Source organism: Mytilus edulis, chromosome 12 (assembly GCF_963676685.1).
Source record: "Mytilus edulis chromosome 12, xbMytEdul2.2, whole genome shotgun sequence".
In the NCBI taxonomy this organism is placed as follows: Eukaryota; Metazoa; Mollusca; class Bivalvia; order Mytilida; family Mytilidae; genus Mytilus; species Mytilus edulis.
In genome coordinates, this window is record NC_092355.1 from 34477314 (window position 1) to 34504383 (window position 27070).

General features: G+C 32.0%; 2 protein-coding genes across 2 annotated transcripts in view; both read left to right on the top strand.

The window, feature by feature from the left end:
- LOC139498343 (trafficking protein particle complex subunit 9-like) overlaps window positions 1-27070 on the top strand; it is a 302312-nt gene that overhangs the window by 187217 nt on the left and 88025 nt on the right. The gene's annotated exons all lie outside the window — the stretch shown is intronic.
- LOC139497583 (protein Star-like) lies at window positions 16551-17327 on the top strand. Its single transcript, XM_071285814.1, has one exon. It carries the CDS (start codon window positions 16551-16553, stop codon window positions 17325-17327), a length of 777 nt encoding a protein of 258 aa, XP_071141915.1.

The following is a 27070-nucleotide window of genomic DNA, read 5'->3' on the forward strand; positions in this document are numbered from 1 at the left end:
ACTTTACTACCAACTGATAAATTAAAGCAATTTTTCTCATTTCTGAAATTAAAAAGAAAATTTCTTCAAATATTTTTTTTTTGAAAGGATTTTAAATATTCAACTGCATAGTGAATTGCTCCAAAGCAAAACAAATATTTTAAGTTCATTAGACCACATTCATTTTGTGTCAGAAACCTAAGCTTAGTCAACTATTTAATCACAATCCTAATTCAGAGCTGTTTCCAGCTTGAATGTTGTGTCCATACTAGCCCCAACCGTTCAGGGTTCGACCTTTGCAGTCGTATAAAACTGCGCCCTGTGGAGCATCTGGTCCATTCATTTGTTTATTTCTTAATTTGTGTGAAATAACATTGTTACAGTAAATGATAATTACTACACTTTCATACCACAACAAATATTGTATTGGTACATGTATCACTTATATTTGTATCCATATAACATACAAAAAATAAAAAGGAATAACTTTGCATTACCTTTTGAATACTATGACTTTTTAGATATTTAGACATATTAAGACTAATTAAGTAGATGTTGATAATATTGGCTTGACATGCTTGAAATTCTATCAGATTACTTTTGGAGCAGTTAATAGTCTTTGAAGCATGCTCACAAAAGTTCTTTTGATGAAATCATTTTCATATTAGTCAAAGTTTTCTTTACTTCGACCAGCTTTGGAGGAGATATAATCAAAGAATTGATATAAATCAACACATAAGTTTACTTCCTAGCTCATCTATCCCCAAGCATCATGTCAGGTATTGTCATTACTAAAAACCAATAAATGTATTCTAATCTGAGGAACAATTGAACATTTTAACAAAATTTTAACTAATGATACCGAGGATCCACCACAAAGTAATATTAATAGAACCATACCAATAGTAAGCAAATACATATAAAAAAAGAGGTGGTATGATTGCCAATGAGACAATTCTCCACAAGAGACCAAATCGACACAGAAATTAACAACTACATGTCACTGTACGGGGATAAACCAGCAAAGTCAATACTGCATAATCAGCTATAAAAGGCCCCGAAATGACAATGTAAATAATGCAAGCAAGAAAACTAATGGCCTTATTTTTTATCAAAAATATAAACAAAAAACTAATATGTAACACATAAACAAACGACAACCACTGAATTACAGGCTCCTTATATCATGTTCTCAAAACTGTATCATGTCCCATTTAGAAAAAAAACACGTGAAAAAAGAACCTAGCTATCATGTGTTGCTCTCCTAGCTACAAAATGTATCCAAAATCAAAGATGTAGAACATATTATATCATAATAATTTGGTAACTAATGTAATTACTGTCTCCTACATGCCTTGGACATAATTTTTTTTAATAAATAACACTCCTAATGCTAAGATTTGTTGTCATCGTGCAACACAGTTAATAACACCATATAGGAAAAACATAGAACTCCTTTTGTCATAAGACACTGTCAAAAATCCAAACATACTATCCACACTCATCTGTGTCCACACTTGTTGTTGTATTAAAATGAATTCTCCACTTGTAGTTTACATTGATAATGAATTGAAAAGCTTAGAACTATTTGCCTCTTGGTTAATTTTATACATTATATTTTATGCAACAGTGACTGGTCATTTCATTAAGTGTTTTTCTCTCGACTCGTTCCAAGTTTCTTCCGTTTTGCACTTTACATGTACCCCTCTCTTCACTGTGAGCCCTTTTTAAGTTTTTATCATTTGGTGAAATCAACTTCACAAATATATCATAAAATATTCATATAATAAAATATAAGTCTAAAACTCTTGACTTGCCTTAAGCTTATTCGGTCATTTCATTAAGAGTTGCGACCATCCTGAATATTTTTGTTGTTTTAGTTACGACCATCATGTTCGAATTATTGAATGACTATTTTACAAAAATTAGAATGTTTTTATGTATCCAATTTTGTTTCAATATCAACGCACTGACCATGAGTATGTATGAGACAAGTGGTTTGGCTCAAATAAATCTTTTACTAAACAAAAGCAGAAAAGAAAAGTTTATCCCTAGAGTTGTCTCCCATTTTCGGATGGTCGTAACTTAAGTTACGACCATCCGCTTACCACCAATGATTACTGGGACTTTATGGTACAAACGAATTTCAAAGGCAGTGTGGCTAAAATGTACAGATGAAGTTGTTGTTTTTAATGGTGCAGACGAAGGTGTTGTTTTTAATGATGCAGTCGAAGTTGTTGTGATGTTATGGTACAAAAGAAGATGTTGTTTTTTAATGGTGTAGGCGAAGTTGTTGTGAGTGTATGGTACAAAAGAAGTTGTAGTGACTGTAGGGCATGGTACAAACGAAGTTAGTGTGGCTTAATAAGACTTATTAAATTGCTGTCGTGTTTTGGTACAAACGAAAAGTTGTTGTGACTTTATGGTTCGGACGAAGTTGTTGTGACTTTATGGTTCAGACGAAGTTGTTGTGATTTTATGGTTCAGACGAAATTATTGACTGTATAGTGCAGTCAAAGTTGTAACTTTATGGTACAGTAAAATTTGTTGTAACTTTATTGTACAGGCGAAGTTTATAAGGCGTTATTACACAGACCAAGTTGATATGGCTTTATAAAACAGACAAAGTTGATATGGATTTATGATATGATACAATCAAAGTTGTTGTGACTCTATGATACAGACCAAGTTGATATGGCTTTATGATATAGACCTTTATGACACAGTTACAGTTAAAGCTGTTTTGGTTTTATGATACAGACGAAGTTGTTGTAACTTTATGGTATAGACCAAGTTTATATGGTTTTATGATACAGACGAAGTTGTTGTGACTTTATGGTATAGACCAAATTGATATGGCTTTATGATACAGACGAAGTTGTTGTGACTTTATGGTATAGACCAAGTTTATATGGCTTTATGATACAGACGAAGTTGTTGTGACTTTATGGTATAGACCAAGTTCATATGACTTTATGATACAGACAAAGTTGTTGTGACTTTATGGTATAGACCAAATTGATATAGCTTTATGATATAGACCAAGTTGATATGGCTTGATGATAAAAACCAAGTTGATATGGCTTTATGATATTGACCTTGTTCATGTTGTTGATATGGCTTTATGATACAGACGAAGTTGTTGTAACTTTATGGTATAAACCAAGTTGATATGGCTTTATGATATAGACCAAGTTGATATGGCTTGATAATAGCTGTACAGTAGTTATTGTGGCTTTAAGGTACAGTTAAAGTTGTTGTGACTTTATAGCATGATTCAGACCAAGTTGGTATAGGTTTATGAGTTTGAACAGCGGTATAATACTGTTGCCTTTATTTATGATACAGACGAAGTTGTGACCTTATGATATAGACCAAGTTGATATGGCTTTATGATACGGGTACAGTTAAAGCTTTTTTGGCTTTTCGGTACAGACGTTGTAGTTGTGGTTTTAAGGTACAGTTAAAGTTGTTGTGACTTTATGGCATGACACAGACCAAGTTGGTATAGGTTTATGATACAGTCGAAGCTGTTTTGACTTTATGATATAAACCAAGTAAATATGGCTTTGTGATACAGGTACACTTAAAGCTGTTTTGGCATAAATAAATGTGTTTTTACTTGGGATGCATACGAAGCTATTGTGACTTTGTGGTACAGACAAATTTATTTTGCTTTACTTAACAGTCGAAATTGATGAAATTTTATTTTACAGACGAAGTTGAGGTCTTAAGGTACACATGGAATTGTTGTAGTTTTATAAAACAGCCGAAGGTTGAGATTTACTCAAAAAATGCATAATTAATAAAGGAGTCTTCGATTAGACGATTAGATCTGTAGACCATCATAAGACATGTCTTAGTCATTAGACAGCATTAGTTTAAACATATTTATTTATAGTGGATTGGGAAACAAGTTATTGCAACTTATATTAATCCCTTCTACTTTGCGGGTGTGAGTGCTGCCTTGAAGCGGCATTAGCTTGTCTTTTACGAAATATACAAGAATTTATTTTTATCGGCAAGACATATTGCTCTCTCTTAACACGGGTCAGCCATTTATCGTCCCCTTCCGTGCAGGCGATTTGGTGTCACAATATCTCAGTATCATGGGTTCGAAATTTGACACTTTAAGCCCTCGGGCTCCGTAGATATCGTAAATGAATTTATTTGGAAATCCTTCCGATACCATTCTTTAATATACATTGCCTTAATGTCATTGAATTTGATGGTCATTGCATGACGAGGGAAGGTTTCACCGTCATATAAGCGGTCTGCGGTAGATTTTCTCTAAATATTTTAAATATCAAAATGGTACTTTGAGCCCTCCGTAAACAAAGAAGACACGAAGTTTATCCGAATTCCCTTTGTTCTCGACTGTTTTCGAGATATTAACCATCTGTCTGCATAATATGAGGAAGATTAAGAAATCAAAGGGATCTAGGCATTGCTCAGTGCCCTTTGCATTGGCCTGATATTTTTGCGATTTTTAGCTGAAAAGTGACAATTAAAGCCCTCCGTAGATATCGTATATAAATTTATTTAGAGAAATTCTTTTGATACCATCGGTACATGCTGTATAAGGGATGGAAACGAGTACTCCAGTTCTCGCTTGAAAGGCCGAGTAATCGAGTACAATGTTTGTTCTCGGATACTCGTTTACCGTTCACAAATCTAGAGACATTTTCCCTTTCAGCTGAGTTTGTGGATCAATACATATTACTGACCAAGAACAAAACTAAAGTGTCCTGCACTAAACCCTACATAACTTATTAGAAACTTTTTTAGCAGTGTTTGTAAACAGATCAACAATTTCATGGAGCAATAACTCATTAGCCGTAAACTTCCTTGTAATTGCTAACCAAGAGCTGCTTGTACACGTGATTGGTATGAGATGTACATTTAATGGGATAAGTGTTTATTTTAAACGTTATTATTCTTTAATCTATAATGAGATATCGTTATGTAATAAATGCATTCGAAGTTCGATACTTCGTTGACAAATTATGGGACAAGTCTTTATATCAAAATTACTACCTTCACGGGAACAGATGATACAGATTGGCTATTAATTCGGACTTTACTTTTAGGATATCGAATGATTGTATAGGCAAGTTTCGAATGTTACATGTTCATTCGTATTGTGTCCGTGCAAAGGTAGGATACCTTTTAAAACTAACTTTTAGCTTTTAAAACTATTTTAAAGGTAACAGAATTGTGTCTGCTGTCAGAAGCGAAATTGTAAAGTAAATGAAAGGGATTTCAAGATGAATTGAAATACAGATATCTCTGATCATTTCCTGAGTATTATTTTGTTGCTTCATAATTAATAGAATTTTTACGAATGATCTAATTTCATTTATGGCAAGAAATATTTCCAAACAAAAAACTCCCTTTTTTATTTCAGATTTTATATTTTGAGATCTTAGTCTGATATCTAGTTGGAAAAATGTGTTTTCCCTTTTTAACAGCTACATACTTTTTTTTGGGATTAAAATCCACATTGATAGAAGACATTTCTTCCAATTTACTAACTGCCATAAATATAAAAAAAGAAAATGTGGTATGATTGTCAATGAGACAAATCACCACAAAAGACCAAAATGACACAGAAATCAAACGACAAATTATGGAACAAGTTTAATATAAAAATTACTACCTACAAAGGAGAGCAGATAACAAAGATTGGCTATTAATTCAGACTGTGCGTTTAAGATATCGAATGATTTTATAATCAAATTTCGGACTTAATATATCATGAACAAACAAAAATTGTGTGGAATAAACTAAGTAAGTCGTTTATGTACTTTGCGTATAATATATACAATGGCGAAGCCCATACGAGGTGAAAAGTAACGTCACAAACATGTGAACGTAAATACGGGAAACGTAACGTTATAACTTCGAACTATTCTCAACATACTGGGGCCCGCAAAGTGTATTTATGTACAAAACAATAGAATATTACTTTAAATGTTCATCAATAAAGAAAAGAAATTTAATTTTACACTTGCATTAATTACTGTCTTCATAACACAAAAGTAGGAATTTGAATTAAACTTTAATGAGTCCATGATTTTATTATTTCCTTTGCACGAATTGATGCCTTCCGCAAGGGCAATGTTCTTGTCGGTATTTCAGACTATTTCTTCGTTGTTTGTTTCTTCCATATATTCATCAGATGGTGTTACTTCGTTTATTTCTAGAGGATAGAGTTTGACGAACGGACGTGAAGTTCGGCCACTGTTCGTTCTGATTATCGACAACGCACTAAACCATCGTTACCAGTAACAACTTCTTCCACTACTGCTTTTTTCCATTTAAATTCGCGTTTTATCGTCATGCACTTGAACTACATCTCCTACTTTAATGTTAATCTTATTGCCGCCAGTCTTTTTATGAAATTCTCGAAGTGAAGTTAAGTACACAAATTTCCAACGGTTCCAAAAATGTTCAATAAGTGTAGATAATCTTTGAGCACGCTTTGAAATATCTGAAGCAGTCAATGTATATGTTTCGTTAATGTTGTCAATTTCGGTACGTGGATACGGTAATGTTTTAACTCGGCGTCCATACAACAGGTGCGCGGTTGTTAACGGTTCACACTTAATGAAACTTGCGGCGATTAATGTATTTTCGCTATCATCAATTACGGCATTTACTGACGTTTGCTTATCATTAGTAAATGTATTTTCATGGCAAAGGCTTGTGTGGTGCTTTTTATTGCACTGGCGGCAGCGAAATTTCTATTTACAATCTACGGAACGGTGTGATCCTAAGCAATTAAAACATAACTTCTTTTCTTAGACGATTGATAGGCGTGTGTCGTTATCTGTAACATTTGGGCATTTTGCAGGGTCCTGTAAATTCTAGCAGAATATGCAAGGTTTTTGTCGAATATTTTGTGTTTGTCTCTCACGGTTATCGAATGTAACTACTTTACTCGGTTCACCTTTTATATTAGCGCTTGTCAAAAAACGATGCGGTCATTGCAGTAGGCTGCTTTGAATCCATAATCGACGACGAGCGTTGTCCAGCTTCAATTATAGTGATTTCTTTCAAAATTCATCGTCTCAAATCAATCAATTCCCAATTATCGGAACCGTTTTCACGAGCTAAGTGTTGTCGTATTTCTGACGGAAGCTTGTTCAGTATTATCGGAATAAGTAATGCACCATACGATTCTCCGGAGCGGCCTAACGATTCAAGACCTCTTATATATACCTCTAACTTGTCGTAATAACCACGTATATTGAGTAGGTTGTTTTGTGGTGCTCTAAGTTCTTTCATTTATGGGTAGACTTTACATAGATAAATTCAGCCGTATAAGAAAAGCAAAATGAGAATGTTAAATTTGATGTATGCCTTTTTGTGCTACTTTGTTACATTTGTTGTTTATGTAGTGATATTAAGATGATAACACAATATTGACTGTTGTACCCCTATTTTTGACATTTTTACTCTTTGAGTATGTTTGTTTTGTTCATGCATCGTTGACAATGTAATGGAATTTGATGCGACTGTCATACAAGTGAGAGGTTTAGCTAGCTATAAAACCAGGTTCAATCCACCATTTTCTACATTAGAAAATGCCTGTACCAAGTCAGGAATATGACAGTTGTTATCCATTCGTTTGATGTGTTTGGACTTTTGATTTTGCCTTTTGATTTTTGATTTTCCTTTTTGAATTTTCCTCGGAGTTCAGTATTTTTGTGTTTTTACTTTTTTCTAGCATAGCTTGCAAATACGCATTTGTAATCTTTTGCAATTGTCCGAAGCGCTCCTTTAAAAGTTTAATAGCTTCCATGTAATTTGAGTATGTGAGCGGTAACCCGTCAATAGTTCTTGTAGCATCATTAACAAGCTGGGATTTTAAATAGCCTAAATTTCTGTACGTCTGTGAGTGTTACATTGTAATGGACGGAAGATTCAAAAGAGTCCCGAAATGTTTGCCAAGTCAGAATTTCTCCGTTAAACATGGGTAGTGTAAGTTTCGGCAAATGGGGATTTTGGTTGCTAGGTTGCTGAACGGGATCCATTTGTGTTGTGTACGGAACAAAACAGTGTTGATTAATGTTTTCAAAAGTATGAGAAGGTAATGCGTGATCATGCTGTGGGATATCATTGTCAGTACATACTTTGTTTGCGAATGTTTTCCGTAACTGTCGTATTTTAGTGTTCAAAAAGAATGTGTACTCATCTGCATTAAGAATTTCTTCCTCGATGTCCTCCTCCTTTAAAGAGTTCATAATATCTTCGTCCAATGCACTAATAGTTTTCTGTTTTTGAATTAATGTTTCTAAAAGTTCAGCACTTTCTTCATTGTCCAAGTTTGAATCATCTTCCGTTTTCCGTAAAAGTCTCTTTACTGCACTTTTGTGACCGGCTCTGACTACTTTTAGCTTGCTGTCCATCTTATCCTGGTCACGGCACCATATATGTGTGGAATAAACTAAGTTAGTCGTATATGTACTTTGCGTGGTGTTTACTTTGCGTATAATATTTACAATGGCGAAGCCCATACAAGGTTAAAAGTAACGTCACAAACATGTGAACGTAAATACGGGAAACGTAACGTTATAACTTCAAACTATTCTCAACAAAAATAATTGCCATCATGAAAGATTGTTTTTATTTACGGTAGTTAGTTATTCTAGATCTTGTTCAAAGAGGAGCGGTACACATAACCAAGGATCAAGTTATATGCTGTAGACGTATACAGTTTGAGGTCTGCAATTATAGGTATGATTTCGTTAAGATGTGAAGCGATTTCATCATATTATAATTTAGTTTAGACAATAACAAAAATACCGCCTCCCAACAAAAATCTATACTTTTAATTGACAATACTTCAGAGCTTTATCCGAGTACTCGAGTACTCGCCAGTATCATGACCGAGTACTCGAGTGTTAAATTTCATATCTTTTGACATCCATAATAACTAAAAAAAACTAATTTGTAATCAGTATCGTCATTGTTTTTCTATTGATTTGCTCGACCTTTTCATAAAAAAATGCATTTTCTTATTTTATCGTTCGTCGGTTTATCCACTGTGTCATAGCGTCATATCTAAAAAAAAAAAGTGAAAACAACACATTTTATAATTTCGTGCGTCCGAAGCGCTTTTCTGGATTTACCTTCATCAGGAACGCTCAAAGCCAGACATTTGAAATTATATACGTCCCGCTTTCTTGAAGATAAACATCTTAATGTATATAAATGACTACACTAATACATTATATTAAAAAAAAAAAGAAATTCAAAATGATAACTGTTACAATAAAAGCCGATGACGCTTCCGAAACTTTATTGGAATACCACACAATAAAAAATGTAGCCCAGCTAGTTTCAAAAATGCATAAATGGATCAAAGCCTTACCATGCCAATTACATTATAAAAATAAAGTAACAAGAAAACCGAACTCCAAGAAAAAATCAAATCGGAAGGTGTCTTATCATATGACAAAATCAAAAACTTAAGTTTACCAAACGAATCCCGACTTGTTAAAGGCATTTCTGTATGTAGTATATGGTGAATTCAACTTGGTTTTATAGCTAATCAAACCTCTGACTTGTATGTCAGCCGCATAATTAATATATATTGACACAAATAAAAATCATTTCTGTTATGTTTACCATTATAACATGACGTCCTTCAAACGCTTTTAATTCACATCCATGGTAAAATATGAATATATTACCTGGCTGTTCGGATTGTTCTCTCACGTCATCTATTTTTCATAAATGAGCCCTGACGTCATAGAACGATGACGTGAGAATATGAGCATTTTACGTGGAAAAAACACGCTTGTGAAACAGAAAATCATCACAACAAGGACACGTAAACAAACGATGCTAAAATGTGTTATAAGCCATATCATTAGCAAATTATCATTTAAATTCATCCAAAATTATCTAAATACGTTATTGTAAATAGTTTAAGCATGTCACTTATTCAGTTTGCTTCGTTTTTTTACGCCAATTCAATAGTGCGTTTATTTATGGGAACGGCAAATATTTGCCTCCACCTAGAGCGGTTCGATCCAAAAGAAATGCCGTATTTGTCTTATCAGAAGCTAAATAATTCATGGGGGCTTGAATATATATCGTGATTTTAACATGAGTTGTCCCCTTTATGTCGATGTCTTACCCCTCAATGTCGCTCAGAGTAAAATATTTGGCATAAAAGGCCAACTCGTGGTAAAATCACGATATATTTAACCCAATGCATTATTTCTTAATTATATTAACTAGAATAATTCTGTTGATTCTAATATTTCTAGTAGGTATTACATATCGAATAAATACAAATAATTACTTAAAATATTTAAAGTAAGCCACAATCATTAAGTATGACTAATTGTTTTCATTTTGAAATTGGATTCAAGTCTGGGTAATCGAAACAACTTGTATTTTCTCTTTGAACGACACATGTATCGTTCATGCTGTCATTTAGGTATATTTTATCAGGCATCATGTGCATGGCTAACTAGACGTGCAGCCACTGAATTACATATCAACCATTGATTACGAAAAAATAAACAACAATATATAAGCACTACTAACATATGATATCGAAATCAATTGTTGGGCTTCGATGAGTAGACTGCTTGTTAAATGACATAATAGGCGAGCTACCATCAATGTTTTTATTCAATACACCCTACAAATAAACGAATCAACAATTTATAATTTGCACGGATATTATGTTTACGGTCAGGTATGCCCGGTAGTCACTAATTTGTACAGTGGATAGTATCATTAGTCAAACTCAGAGTCCAAAAAAATGGACAATTATAAATTTTGCAAAACGGTGATTTCGTAAAATTACCGTTTCAGGTTCTTGAATGATACTTTTTTTTTAGCTAGCAAACAGTTTTGAATTTCTGCTCTCAAATAGTTGGATTATTGAATGAAAATTTCAAACAATTTGATAAAAACATTGAAAAGTCATTAACCCAAATAATCACGTGAGACCTTTAAAAAAACCTCACATCAGATCTTTACTTCTTTCCTGATATCTCCCTGGCTTCAGTTGGTTTTCGACTTACAAGGTTGAACATTCTTTTGGTATGTTCAAAATATATGTATATTATATAATTAAAACAATTTTATTTTTACATATTCTTTGCCCAATCGATTTTGTTTTTTCAATTTCAATTCGGAAAAACTTTTATTCTTTGTCCATGTATAGTTAGTTTTGTAAATCCTAAAGCAATTAGACAGATGTATTTTACGATACATAACATGTTATGACTTGATGATGAAACAAAATGTACTGTAAACTATTGTTTGAACAATACATTTCAATAAATGAAAAACAAAAGTACAATACTGTAGAGCACAGTTTAATGATCACATTATATATATCGTTAAGATTGTCTATGCATTAATAATTGTCTATAATGTAACATATTAGCAAAACTCCCTGGTCTTAAATAGTCATCATTGTTTCTACATAATCAATCGAACGTTGTGTTAGAAGGATGTAATGCGCGACTAACATCACTAAAGTACAACACCTACCTACACTTTTGTTATATTAAGGTGGTACCCAACACTTTCACTAAAATTTATTTGTCTCGTTTAATTTTCATAAAATTTTGACAAAGTATTTACTTTGACCCTTTAACAAAACTATAAAAATTTCAAAAATTTTGAACCAACTATTTTGTCAGAAAAATGACACTGGTTATATAGCAGTTTGACAAACACCAATTTTGATCATTGAGAAGCTTAATATTCCCTTTACAACACAACGTAATTAAAACTTTTAGCTGACTTTTCAGAGTTATCTCCCTGTAGTGTTAGGTACCACCTGAAAAGACGATACAAATGTACAAATGAATGCTTTTTAATGTAACATTTCGTTAAAAGACAAACTAAATGACAGCATTTTAACACTTTTTTATTTTTTTTATTTTCTTATCCAACATATATAATATACAACAGTACAGTTATCAAATAGCTAGTTCATCTATAAAAATGTAATACAATACAAATCATCAGAAAATGTATAGAACTTGTAAATAACGCGTTGTTGGGATTTTATAATGGTATCTTATTAAAAAGGGCACAAAAAAGAGTATAGAGAATTAATTAATAAAAAAAAGAAATAAAAGATGATTACGAATAAAAGCAAAAAAAAACAAAACAAATATATTAAATTTAAAAAAAAAGACCCCAAAAAACACCCCAACAAACCCAACAAAAATTAGTTTCATTTCTGTTAACTTTGTAGTTGCTAGTCCATTAAATTATCCTATAAAGCCTCTTCAGTTGGTAAATGTGCCAAGCTTGATTAAACTTAATTCTCCTTTAAAATGTCTTGTATTATATATATACTGTTTAATCCAGAGAAAAATATTGTTTTTAGGGTCACCTTTGTACATTCGTAATAAATTTTCAAACAAAAAAAAATATCTTGTGTAAAAGGTATACTAATACCATTCTGGAGAAACCACATTTCAGTTTGCTCAATACATAATAACAGTCTCAAAGTATATGTTCAATTGATTCCAGTTCAGTCTTCAATGATTAGTCCGTTTCTGTGTATGTTACATTTTAATGTTGTGTCGTTCTTTTCCTCTTACATTAAATGCGTTTCCCTCAGTTTTAGTTTGTTACCCCAATTTAGTTTTTTGTCCATAGATTTACGAGTTTTGAACAGCGGTATACTACTGTTGTCTTTATTTACAAAAAGTATAATATGGGTTTTGCACTATCCCTATTTTGTTTAAAAACTTATATAATTATTTGTTGCCAGAATTTTATGATTTATTCTATACTGAAGTATTTTTTGTTATAGCAAATTGTTGTTGAAAAATCTTTTTCCAGTTCTGATTTTCTAAAACTAAAATTGCGTCCCATCTTTTTAATCCTGAAGGAACAGTGTTATTTTTGTTTAGCACCAAATTCATATCTTAAGATCCCTTTTTGCTTTTGAATATGGTCTTTATAACTAATGGTATGAAAGGAGATACTAATAAATAATCTCCCCTACTATTTTTTTGGAATTCTTAGTTAGTATAGAAATTATGCTTTTATATTTCATGATGTCTAAATTTATCTGAAAACACTCCCGAAATTGATAAGAATTTAGAAAGGTACCATTCTCCCCAACAATATCATTCACATGTAGAATACCCCTACCAAGCTAGTCTTTGAAAAACACTGGTTTGTTGTCAGTTCGGAATAGATTATTCATCAAAAATATTTCCAGTCGTGCAAATTCATTTCTTTTCAATTACCATTTGCCACGCATCCAGTACGTCTTTCAAAAATTTATTCTTAATACTTAGCTGTTGTTGTTTTACATAGCTATTACCACGACTAAAGAATCTATCTTTATCAACATATGAAAGAAATATATTTCGCCATTTGCAATCTTCTTTAAAATTCTTCTGATACAAGTACACTTCAAAGCATGTAAATTATTCATTTTTAAGCCTTCATCACAATAATCTTTTTGTATTACATCTTTTTTTACTCTATGAACTCGTAAGTTCCAAATTAACTTATACTTAAGTTCATTTATCTGTTCAATAATATCTTCACTTTGATTAGGTAGTGACAATATTAAATGACTTAAAATTGGCAGCACACGTGTCTTAACAAATGTAACTCGACCAATAACAGTAATGTTATACGTATAGATCATTGTTTCATTAGTCTCTTTATTTTTACAATATTTTCATCATAATTGATTTTAACTAGTTTATCTAAATCAACATCAAAATTAACACCCACTAATTTAAAGGATGTGCTTCTTCCACAAGTAAGATTTTGATTTGTACGAGGTGTCTCTGTGCTGTACTTTTTACGTTCAATCCAAATTACATGAGTTTTGGAAAAATTTATATTCAAACCACAAATTTGTGCAAACAAATCTAGTTCAAATAAAGCCTCGTGTAAAGCTTCTTCACTACCATCTAAAAGTAGTGATTCAGCAAACTGTGAGGGTTTGGGATCAACATGAAGAAAGGAGTAGGTTCAGTCAGACCCCTTTTTGACCCCAAAATATAGCAGTTTTAGAAAATTGTGAAAATGTAATCTTTAAGCTATATTTTGGAAAGCAAAATGATTCTGCTACATAAATATGAGTTGTTTTTGACAATACAATGCGCAAATATCGCATTCTAGCATCATTAAGTCGTGCTAAATTACTGAAATCTTCAACATTTTAACATTTTGGTTAATTTTTAGACGGTTTCCGTCCAAAATGAAAGTGGCCGCATTCGTGTTCATTCATAATATTGAAATGTAAGTTGTATTTGATGATAATACACAGCATATATAAAGGTTTAGGATGAACACGGATGCGGCCGCTTTCATTTTTGACAAAAACAATCTGAAAAGTGACATATTTTGGCATATTTGATAGATTTTTCATATTTACGCTTGAATCAGAGCGTTTTCAAGGACTAAATCAGTTAAAATCTTTCACATTAACTAATCGAATCGATTGAAATAGACACTTAAGTGTTTAAAAAGTGGCCGAAAACTTTTGTTAGATGAACCTGAAATTTGAGGCACAAAATCGGTCTTTACCGGACCTACTCCTTGATTCCATTTATTTTTTGTTTATTTCTTACTTTTAACGCTAAAATTTCTGCACAAAGAATGAAAAGATAAGGCGATAATGGATCATATTGCCTTTAACACCGTTTAACATTGAAAAGGTCTAAACGATTCCCTTCCTGCATGACTGCTGAACTAATGGTTTGAAAAAGCACTTTCACCCAGTTTAATATAGAATTGCCTAAATTAAAAAAAATCATTTAAAAGAAATTCCTCTGAAATGGAATCAAATGCCTGATATATCATTATCTTCTTGTTCGTTTTTATTTGTCTTTCAATTGTTGTATAGAAGCATTTTAAAAGGTTAATCAGAAATATAATGCATGATTAAATCAAATGGTGTGATTCAAACGGTTTATTTAACTTATTGTCAAAAATGAGTTCGTTAGAGAATTAATTATGATAATCGCAATCCAGAATAAAAAAAACTTTCGACAAAACACATGGATGTAGTGCGATAGATCTTTCACCTAAACTATAAAGTAAATTAAACCACGGAAACGTAAAGAAAATATTGTAAATGTACGTGAGTATTTATGTATCTGAGATTTGCCATTCATACAAATAATGTTGATTTCCCTTATATAGTTTGTCATATTCATCATTATAAAAGGGATAAAAAAGCATAATTTACAAATTTTTCATGAGAAAAAAAACCGGTGGTAACTATATATATATATATGCAATTCTGTTTGACAATTTCAATGGATTTGACACCGCGCTTACCATGCAGAATCTTTTTTTATTACAAGATTTAGTTCCAGAGTCAAAGTCGGTTGAGACAAGTATTGTTTATTTTGTGCTTGGTTCCAGGCGAGCACATAACCCAATCACAAGATACACCCAGTTACTATTTGTGACAGCGTTTTGCAGTTAATGCAAAACCATTGTACACCATATTCGGAAATCATATCTGATAGTAATGTTAAGTGTGATACACATGTGGAACAAACTTCAGTTAAGGAGATACCCAACACCTTCACTAAAATTAATTTGGCTCGTTTAATTTTCATAAAATTTTGACAAAGTATTTACTTTGACCCTTTTACAAAAATATAAAAATTTCAATATTTGAACCAACCATTTTAACTGAAAAATTACACTGGTTATATAGCACTTTGACAAACACTAATTGTGATCATTGCGAAGCTTTATACTCCCTTAATTAACAACACAACGTAATTAAAACGTTTAGCTGATTATACAGAGTTATCTTCCTTTAGTTTTAGGTACCACCTTAATAACAAACAGTTATAAACAAATATAACAGTGTTGAGGAAATGTATGTTCTACATGCATGACAATAAAGTGTAATTGGAGTCCCCTGTAAACATAAAGGAGAATGTTCACCCATTAAACGGTTTCTCCCGGCCTTGCGGTCACAAAACTTTAGAGCACAATTTTTGTACTCAGACTCAAAAATCAACCAATCAAAATACTAGATTTTGTGTTTCGAGCACTTATTTTGTACTCGGAGTACTGAGTAAAGTTTTATGACCGACAGCCCCGATCATTTATTATTCAAAATAGAATAAAGCCATCAAAAGGTATTTCCGATATATACAACCACATCTATGCGGAATTAGGTTCATGAATTATCTTTAGTTTTCTATATTTTTTCCTATGACTATTTTGTTTGTCTTTTTCTTTTTTAACAATTACTTTGTCAGTTTATTTTTTATCTATGATTTGATTGTCCATCTGGTATCTTTCGCCCCTCATTTATCAGTAAGAGATTTCACAAGACTCTACTGCCCTTAATACAAACATAACTGTTACTCTTGAAAGACATGCATAATGACTGTTTTTTTATTTTGTAGAGTTTTGTTATTGGATATATGAGATTGATAAACAGGAAAGAAAGGGAGATGGAATCCAGTTCGAAAGGCTGCTTTACGATGATGCTTTTTGCTGCTTTTACTATTTTCCTATTCAATTTTATTGATTTTCAAAACAAAAGGAAACACACGTCGAACGAAAAAATCAAACAGATGTATAATGCTTTTGATTTTATTCATATCGCAGAAAGAAATGATTCGGCCCTCACAAACGAAGAAATATCCCTGAAACCAAAAGTAATGATTAAAGGTAAAGGAAGTTATAAACTTGAACACCCAACAGGAGTCAGAAAAAATGCGATAAGCTGGTCACAATATGGACAGGACAAGTTTCTTGACAAGTTGTTTGGTCAAAAACAAAATGGATTCTTTTTAGAAATTGGAGGTTATGACGGTGAAAGTTTTTCCAATACTTTATTTTTTGAAAAAATACGAAATTGGAATGGCTTGCTTGTCGAATCCAATCCTTATACGTATGATATAATGTTTAAAAAAGACAGGAAGTGCTATATGGTGAACGCATGTGTCAGTAAAAGTCTGCGATCAATGTCATTTGTGTTAGCTGGTGCAATTACTAGTGCTAAGGAAACACTAACAGAAAGGCATCGCAAACGTATAGTCAGGGATAAAATTACCCATGGTAAACACAAAAACTGGGCTCATGCCAGTGAGACGGTTAAAGTGGATTGTCTTACGTTTCGACAGCTAATGAGAACCGTAGGGCGTAATTCAATTGATTACTTTTCTCTGGATGTAGAAGGTGCAGAAATGCACATTTTGAATTCAATTGAATGGGAAGAAATTAATATTGATGTGTTTACGATAGAAACAGACCAACATCGTAATGAAATACTATCTTTTATGAAACAAAAGGGATATAAATGGATACAAAAACTACAAGGTGATGACATCTTTAGAAAAATTAAATAATTTGTGTATATTTTTGTTATTAATACAAATAAAAGTGAATAAATCAATTCCTTGTCTTATTAAAAAGATTTTCATGCCACGAATACGAAAAACCATGTTTAAAGCATATTTGTGGAAAGTTTGTCTTGAATTGATTAATGGTACGGTATTGACGAAACAAGTATTGTTTTATATGGAAGGGAATATCCACCATAAGTATAAATTTCTTTATTTGTAAAATGTTATTTCTTAATTTGTAACATGTAATTTCTCAATTTGTAAAATGTCCTTTCTTAATTTGTAACATGAACTTTTTCCATCTGTTACATGAATTTCTACAGTTCTTGATTCGTGAAATGTAACTTCTTAATTTGTATATGCAATTTCTTAACGTACGTGTTAACATATTTTCAGATCGTTACATAGATTTCTACATTTCTTAATTTGTGAAATGTAACTTGTTTCGGTTCTTTGTTTAAGTAACGTTTTGGGAGATCAGTGTAATTGTTAGCGCCACCGGCTAATGGTAAGATCCGTTTCTAAAGAAACACGACAAGCTACAAATCAACATGTTACAAATCAAGAATAAAATAATTCCACAATATTCCGCACGAGGTCACTGTGGGTTGATGTCAACTCGTACATTCGACAACTCGTATTCAATATTTACCACCTCGTACCAAATATTTAAATATTTATATCCATTAACATTGTTATATATCTTTGTATATTAAAGAAACATATAACTACAATAATTGAAATTGGTAATTGATTGGTAATCTGATGCAATTTCTTTTCAAATCAGAAATGTCATAAGTTAACCATTCGTCTTCAACAATCAGCTCTAGAATCCAGACACAGTATAAGACACATCTAGAGTAAACAGACCGTACCAGCTCTTCCTCTACAAATCATTACACGACTCCAAAAGGGTCTTAGTCTATTGATAACCCAGTTAAGTTTAGATTTTTTAATGCTTGGGGGCTGAACAGAATTTAAACAAAATTGCTGTCTCCGTATTTCATTGAAATCTTGCTTGGACATCATATCTTGTTTTTGTTGTTGTTGAAACGATGTTAACTTTTTGGAATTTTGGGTCCTCAATACTCTTCAACTTTGTATTTGTTTGGCTTTTTAACTATTTTGATCTGAGCGTCACTGATGAGTCTTATGTAGACGAAACGCGCGTATGGCGTATGAAATTATAATCCTGGTACCTTTGATAACTATTAACTGACTTAGATACTTTAGATACTGTTGTCTGCTTTATGGTCGGGTTGTTGACGCTTTGACACATTCCCCATTTCCTTTCTCAATTTTATTTAAACCTACCAGACGATTATGTTTTTTTTATTTTGTTTAATCCTTGTGCCGACTTTTTCGCTTCAAAAAGATACAAAAGGCCTTCATATATAAATTAAATAGAACAAGAATGTGTCCCAAGTACACGGATGCCCCACTCGCACTATCATTTTCTATGTTCAGTGGACCGTGAAATTGGGGTCATAACTTTAATTTGGAATTAAAATTAGAAAGATCATATCATAGGGAACATGTGTACTAAGTTTCAAGTTGATTAGACTTCAACTTCTTCAAAAACTACTTTGACCAAAAACTTTAACCTGAAGCGAACGGACGAACGGACGCACGGACGGACGGACGGAGGTACAGACCAGAAAACATAATGCCCCTCTACTATCGTAGGTGGGGCATAAAAATCTTCTTGAACACATGTTCAACGCAAAGATCAGTGAAAAAAGATCTATAGGATTTTACACATACAGTTATTTAGATACCAAAATAGATACGAACAATGATTAAAATTGAAAGATAAGACATTTCGCCCTCAGTATTTCTCCAACGAAATTTGATTAACTTGAGACATATTTTAAGGTAAGAGTTGACATGGATCCACAGCGACCCCGTGTGCAATATTGTGAAACTATTTAATTCTAGACATGTAAAACTTCTTGATTTGTAACTTGTAGTTTTTGTTTAGAAACGTAACTTCGCTTTGGATGTCATCGGTAACAATTACACTGACACGATCTCCCAAACCTTGACTCGAACGAAGAAACAAGTTACATTCCAAAAATTAAAAAATGTAGAAATCCATGAAACGCATGAATAAAATACGTTAACAAATTAAGAAATTGTGCAGTTACAAATTAAGAAGTTACATTTTACGAATCTAGAAATGTAGAAGATCATGAAAAAAAAATGAAGAACATACGTTAACAAATTCAGAAATTGCATTTACAAATTAAGAAGTTACATGTTACAAATTACGAAATTACATTTTACAAATAAAGAATTGTTTAATTATGGAGGATGTTCCCTTCCATAGTTTTATAATACAGATGAATAAGTGTTGCTATGTGGTACAGACGAAATTAATTATGCTTTATCATGTTTATGGTACAGTCGAAGTTGATATGACTTCATGGTATAGACGAAATTGGTATTGCTTTGTGGTTTAGACGAATTTAAACTCTTAGCCGGAAATGTCACATTTCATACCCTGTCTGAAACCTGATTTACACACATATAACGGATTACCCCTACGTAAATTTTTTCAGTTCAGAACATTTGTTCAACATTCACCATGCAGTTATATTATATATATTCTGTATACGCAAAATATTTTGTAATTAGCTGTGAAAATAATTCTATCGTGTATGCAATATTTTTTTTTATAATACACAATAACATTATTTAAGTATTTGATGTGATAATCGCGAGATTTTAGATTAAAAACGTATAGTGTCACTGTGTCTTTTATGTTGTGATGTTACACTATTTTTTCAGGTAAGAGTAAAAGTTGGTACATATCAAAATGTATAAACCAACTTCGTTTGCTTGTACTTGTCTTAAGTCGGGAACCTGATGGTCGTTTGTTGATGTGGTTCAAAAATGTTTTTCGTTTCTCGTTTTTTTTAATATAGATTTGGGGCTCTTTATAGCTTGCTGTTCGGTGTAAACCAAATTTCCGTGTCGAAGCTTGTACTTTGACCTATAATGGTTTACTTTGACAAATTGTGACTTTGATAGAGAGTTGTCTCATTGGTACTCATACCACATCTTCTAATATCTATAATCTCTGCATTGTTATCCAAATGAATCACAAAACTCACACATTTGTACTTCGTTATTTTAGAAGTTTCCATGGTTTTATATCATAGACGATGTTAGTATGACTGAATGGTATGAACAAAATTATTGTGACTTTATGGAACAGACGAGGTTGTTATGACTAATGGGCCTGACGAAGTTAGTGTGGCTTTATGGTACACACGAAGTTGTTATTACTTACGGTACAAAAGAAAACATATGAGGCTTTATGGTACAGACGAATTCAGTGTGGCTTTACTGTACAGATGAAGTTTTGTTTTATGATGCAGTCAAAGTTGTTGTTTTATTTATGATGCAGTCGAAGTTTTTGTTTTTCATAGTACAGTTGAAGTTGGGTTTTTTATGTTGCAGTTGAAGTTGTTTTTTTTGTTGCAGTCGAAGTTGTTGTTTTTATGGTGCAGTCGAAGTTGTTGTTTTTAATGGTGCAGTCGAAGTTGTTGTTTTTATGGTGCAGTCGAAGTTGTTGTTTTTATGTTGCAATCAAAGTTGTTGTTTTTATGGTGTAGTCGAAGTTGTCGTTTTTATGATGCAGTCGAAGTTGTTGTTTTTTTATGGTACAGACGAAGTTGTCATTACTCATGGTACAAAATAAATTATTGTTGTAACTTTATGGTACAGACGAAGTTGGTATGGCTTTAAGTTACAGACGAAGTTGTTGTGATTTTATGATACAGACGAAGATGTTGAGACTTTATGGTACAGAAGAATTTTTTGTGACTTTATGATACAAAGTTGTTGAGACTTTCTGGTACATACGACGTTGCTGTGACTTGATGGTATAGACGAAGTTGTTGTCATGGTACAAACGAAGTTGATGTTGTGACTTAACGATATAGTCATAAATGTTGCTTTCTGGTACAGACGAAGTGATTGTTCTGGACAGACGACGTTGTTGGGAATATTCAGTACAGATAAAGTCGCTTTAGGATAAATTCGAAGTTGTTATGGCTTCATGATACAATCGAAGTTGTTGTGACTTCATAGTACAGGCGAAGTTTATACAGCTTTATGATATAGACGAAGTTGTGTTGACTTCATGGTATAATGAAGTTGATAAGGCTATGTGATACAAATACAATTGTGGTGACTTTATGGTATAGACGTAGTTGATAGTTTCATGATACAGACGAAGTTATTTTGACTTAATGGTATAGACGAAGTTGATATTTCTTTGTGACGCAGAGGAAGTTGGCGAAACTTTACAGTACAGACCCAGTGTGACTTTATGATATTTACGAAGTTGTTTTGACTTCTTGGTAATGATGAAGTTGATAAGGCTTTGTGATACAGATACAGTTTTGGTGAATTTATGATACAGACCAAGATGTCTTGACTTTATTTTTTAGACGTTGTTGATAAGGCTTTATGACATAGACACAATTGTGGGGAATTTATGGTACAAACGTACCGGTGGCTTTTATCGTATACACAGAGTTGTCATGCCTTAATGGTAACAACAAAGATGTGACCTCACAGTAAAAATAAAATTGTGGTGACTTAATGATACAGACGACAATGTATTAATCTTACGGTACAGTCGAAATTGTTGCGACTTTATAGAACACACAGTTGTAAAGACTTCTGTACGGACAAAGATGCTATGGTTTTACGTTACAGACGAAGTTGTTGTAGCTTTTGAATACAAACGAAGTTGTAGGTTTTTGGAACAGAAGTTGTTTAATTTTAAGGTTCAATCGAGATTGTTGCGACTTTATTATAGAGATGAAGTTGTGGCTTTACGGTACATAATTAATGGAGTTGTAGCTTCATGATATAGGAGTGGATATGGCTTTACAATACAGTCAAAGTTGTCGTGACAATATGGTATAGTCAAAGTTGTTGTTGTGACTTCTCGACAATCAAAGTTGTTGTGACTTTATGGTACAGTCAAGATTGTTTTGACTTTATGGTACAGTGAAATGTGTTTTGACTTTATGGTACAGTAAAATGTGTTTCGACTTTATGGTATAGACGAAGTTGATATGTCTGTATGATACATGTACAGACGAAGTTGGGGTGTTTTATGGTATAGATCAAGTTAATATGACTTCATGATACAGTTTAAGTTGTGATGTTACACTATTGTATGGTGAAGGTTGATAACTATTAAAATGTTAAAACCCACTGTATGTGTTTGCACCTGTCCCAAGTCAGAAACCTGGTATTCAGTGGATGTCGTTTGTTGATGTGGTTCTCAAGTGTTAATCGCTTTTTGTTGATATGGCCTCTTTATATCTCACTGTTCGGTATCGACCCAGCTTCCTGTTGAAGGTTGTACTTTGACCTTTTATGGTTTACTTTTATAAATTGTTATTTGGATGGAGAGTTGTCTCATTGGTTCTCATAGCACACCTTTTTATATCTATAATATCTGCATTATTATCCAAATAAATTATCACTTTATATGGTTCAGTCGAAGTTGTTATGCTTTATAATACAAAAAAGTTGTTGTTTTATTGGTCTTACGTAGTTGTGGCTTTAATGTTAGCTGAAGTTGTTGTAATTCTATGGCACGGAACAGACAAATTAAGTGCGTCTTAAAAGTGTTTTTTACTGTAGTCGAGATTGTAGTGACTTTATTATACATGTTATACAGAAGAAGTTGTGCCTTTATGGTACAAATGGAATAGTTGTAGCTTTATAAACAAGACGAAGTTGAACTTGCTCTATGGTACAGACCGTTGTTGTTACTTTATGGTACTGACCACATTGTGACTTTATGGTATAGATGAAGTTGATATGGTTTTATGATACAGTCAAAGTTGTTATGACTTTATGGAACTGACCAAATTGTGACTGTTTGGTATAGACGAAGTTGATATGGTTTTATGATTCAGTCAAAGTTGTTGTGACTTCATGGTATACACCAAGTTGTTGTGACTTTATGGTATAGACGAAGTTGATATGGTTTTATGATACAGTCAAAGTTGTTATGACTTTATGGTACTGACCAAATTGTGACTTTATAGTATAGACGAAGTTGATATGGTTTTATGATAGTCAAAGTTGTTGTGACCTTATGGTACTGACCAAATTGTGACTTTATGGTATAGACGAAGTTGATATGGTTTTATGATACAGTCAAAGTTGTTATGACTTTATGGTACTGACCAAATTGTGACTTTATGGTATAGACGAAGTTGATATGGTTTTATGATAGTCAAAGTTGTTGTGACCTTATGGTACTGACCAAATTGTGACTTTATGGTATAGACGAAGTTGATATGGTTTTATGATACAGTCAAAGTTGTTATGACCTTATGGTACTGACCAAATTGTGACTTTATGATATAGACGAAGTTGATATGGTTTTATGATACAGTCAAAGTTGTTGTGACTTCATGGTATTGGCCAAGTTGTTGTGACTTTATGGTATAGACCAAATTGTTGCAACTTTTAATGGTATAGACCAAGTTGTTGCAACTTTTTATGGTATAGACCAAGCTGATATATCTTTATGATACAGTCATAATTGTTATGATTTTTTGACGAAGTTGTTGCGACTTAAAGACATCAGGGTTTCATTTTTGGCAATAAAAGATTTCTATTATAACTCTATTTAATTGTTGGCCACAGGATCCGACCCGTGCACAATATTTTAACAATGGATCACTGTGAAATTTGAAAAAAGGATTCGTCAAAGAAAAATATATATTAAATGCTAACTTATTTGAAGAAAATAAACATGCCCCAAAAAGTATTCAATTACTTTATATTGGTCCTGGGAATAAACCCTTCTAATATATATGGCCATACATTATGATTATGATGATTTCATACTTCAAACTGATTACAAATCATGTCAGACTCGTTTGAATTGTTTTACATTTGTAATTTCGGGGCCTTTTACAGCCGACTATACGGTATGGGCTCATTGATGGAGGCATATCGTGACCTATAGCTGTTAATTTCTGTCATTTTTTTCTTGAGGAAAAATGTCTCATTGACATTTTTATATAGATACACTGTAGATTGCAGTTTATTCTATTTTACATCAAAGGGCAGGTCACTCTGACTGCACAAAATAGAAAAGAAAAAGAACTCTTAAGTGTGTAGTGTAAGATTACTTAAAACATATCATGTGTACAGTACTACCTGTGACTTTATCTTATTAATGGTGGCCATAAAAAATATGTTCACCATGGTGGCCCTATATGTTCATCATCATACCCCCTGTTGCTTTTTTAATACACAAGGTATTACTCAAAAACTAGTCAAGGATAAAGGGAAATCTTGAATGCATTGAAGTGTTAAAATTATATAACTTACAGGTCAGGTGAACAAATTCAAAAATAAAATGAAACAATAAAACTAGTTGAACAAACAGCTTAATTAAAAAATAATTGTCTCCTGACTATTAGTTTTGATATTATACCTTTTAAATAATTTTTGATCAGTTTAAGTTATTTTTTATATTAAGTCTATTTTTTGGTAGTGAAGAATAAATGAATCTCATTTTCAAATATACTGCAAATATTTACAATGCCTGCCTTTTTCTATTGACAAGGTGTTTCTCAAATTAATTTTCTAAAATCAAAATGGTTTATTATTGTAGATAGACTGATCTTAACATATGATTAAGGTTGTCTCTAAGACTTAAGCTAAATAAAATTTAGGCAATTCATTATTTCTTTATTGAATAAAATATTTTTTATAAGTATTAGAAACATTCAGTACAGCAAAATTTGATAATATTTTTATTGTCATATGATATTTTAAACATGATCCATGTTTTAGAGGTTAAGCATTTCTTTTACTTTTTGTTCTTGGGTTAGTGACATTATAATGAGAAGGTAAATAATTTTCAAATGGATTTATATCTCAAAGTTGTTTTGTTAATTTTACAATCAAGGAATAGGTGTTCTTCATTGATCTACAAGAGGCACAGTTTACACATTCTATCCTTTCTAGGAATTTTATATTGTCCACTATTTTCTATTTCTAAATTATGACCAAAAATTCTCTACCTTAATTGACACAATCAAGTTTACAGTTTTTATCATAAGTTATTATTTTTAGATTTTTCTTTAAATTCATTTTTTATTAAGGACTTTAAAAGTCTTAATTCATTAAAGTCCCTGCAATTATTAACTTTATCTAAAAGGCCTAGGTTGATTGGAATATTCTTTGTAAATGTATACCAAGAATATGTATCATGCCAGTCCAGCACTATCGACAATATAATACACTGAAAAAAAAATGATTTAATTAATAAACCATTAAAGTGTCACCATCTTTAGAAGTGCACTTTATTTTTTCTGGAGACAAATTTTGAAAGAAATTAACCAAACTGAAGATAGCATACTTAAGTTAATAAGTTTCAAGACAATTTCTTTAAATAATTTCTTTTCATAAGATACACTTGATTCAGATATATAAGAACATTTTTCATTATGATTAGCATTTTTAATGAACATTTATCAAAATTTGATGATAACTAGGTGGACATTTGGAAAATAAGTCTTTTCGGTGATTGTTTGTGCACAACACTTGTTTTGAGATTTGAAGAAAATTTAGATAAACAAAATTAGTTTTTTCCTAAACCATATAATGGTACTTGTAGTTTTCCTGAATAATATATTAGATGTTATCAAAATCTATTGTAAAAGGATTGATATTGATCATCTTATTTTGTTAAGAAACCAAATTGTTTAATTACTTTCATTTTTTTTATTTAAAATATCACTTGCATGATTATTAGTTATTATTAATAGTAATAACTCATTTAATAATGTTAACAAACAATTGAATACAATGTACATCATGTGTAATTATATAAACCTTTTACTTAAAAAAGAATTATTAAAAGTCTGTTTATTTCAAATACTAGTCAATAACTTTAGCTTTGACTTTTTGCCATTTCGACTCAAGATTCTTACCAAGAGGAAATTAAAAGAATAAGAAACAAAACAGTAAGAAACAAAACAAACAAAAATGAAAAAAAAAACAATTAAAAAATAAAAAATTTAAATAACATTAAAGACAAAAAAATTATAATAAATTAACAGAGTAAAACAATATTTTATTCTACATTTTCAAAAAAAGGTGAAATGTCAATTTTAATAAAAACCCAAGTCACCTGTACAGGTAAATTTTAATGAAACATACCAGCTGAAAACTTCAACCCTGATTGATTTTAACAGGTAACATAATTAGATAAAAAATCTGCCCATGATTTATGACCCCCAATAAATGGCCAACATCTCAAGATTGAATACCTCAATAAATGTTCACCATTGGATGTTGACCATGCAAGAGGGTGGACATAACTAAGAGGAAGTCACAGGCTGTACTGTATGTCAAATGTATCATTTGTATGTACTACAATATTTTAAGAATTATATCGAGATAAACAAGAGTGCGCACGCTGAAATGTCTCGACTGCTTTCTTTCCGTTGGTTTCAAGCTGGTAGTATCTGGTTCACATAGACTGAACATGATCCAAGAACATGAGGTCAAGGTCAGATAAACCAAGCTGGAAATACATTTACACCTTACATCCATTCTATGTACACCAAATATAGCTTCTTAGAAACGAAATTAACCAAGAAAACTGAACATTGATCATTCAATGATCCATGAGAATGAGGGCAAGCTTATTTCACAGACAGAAACTTCATAACATAATTACA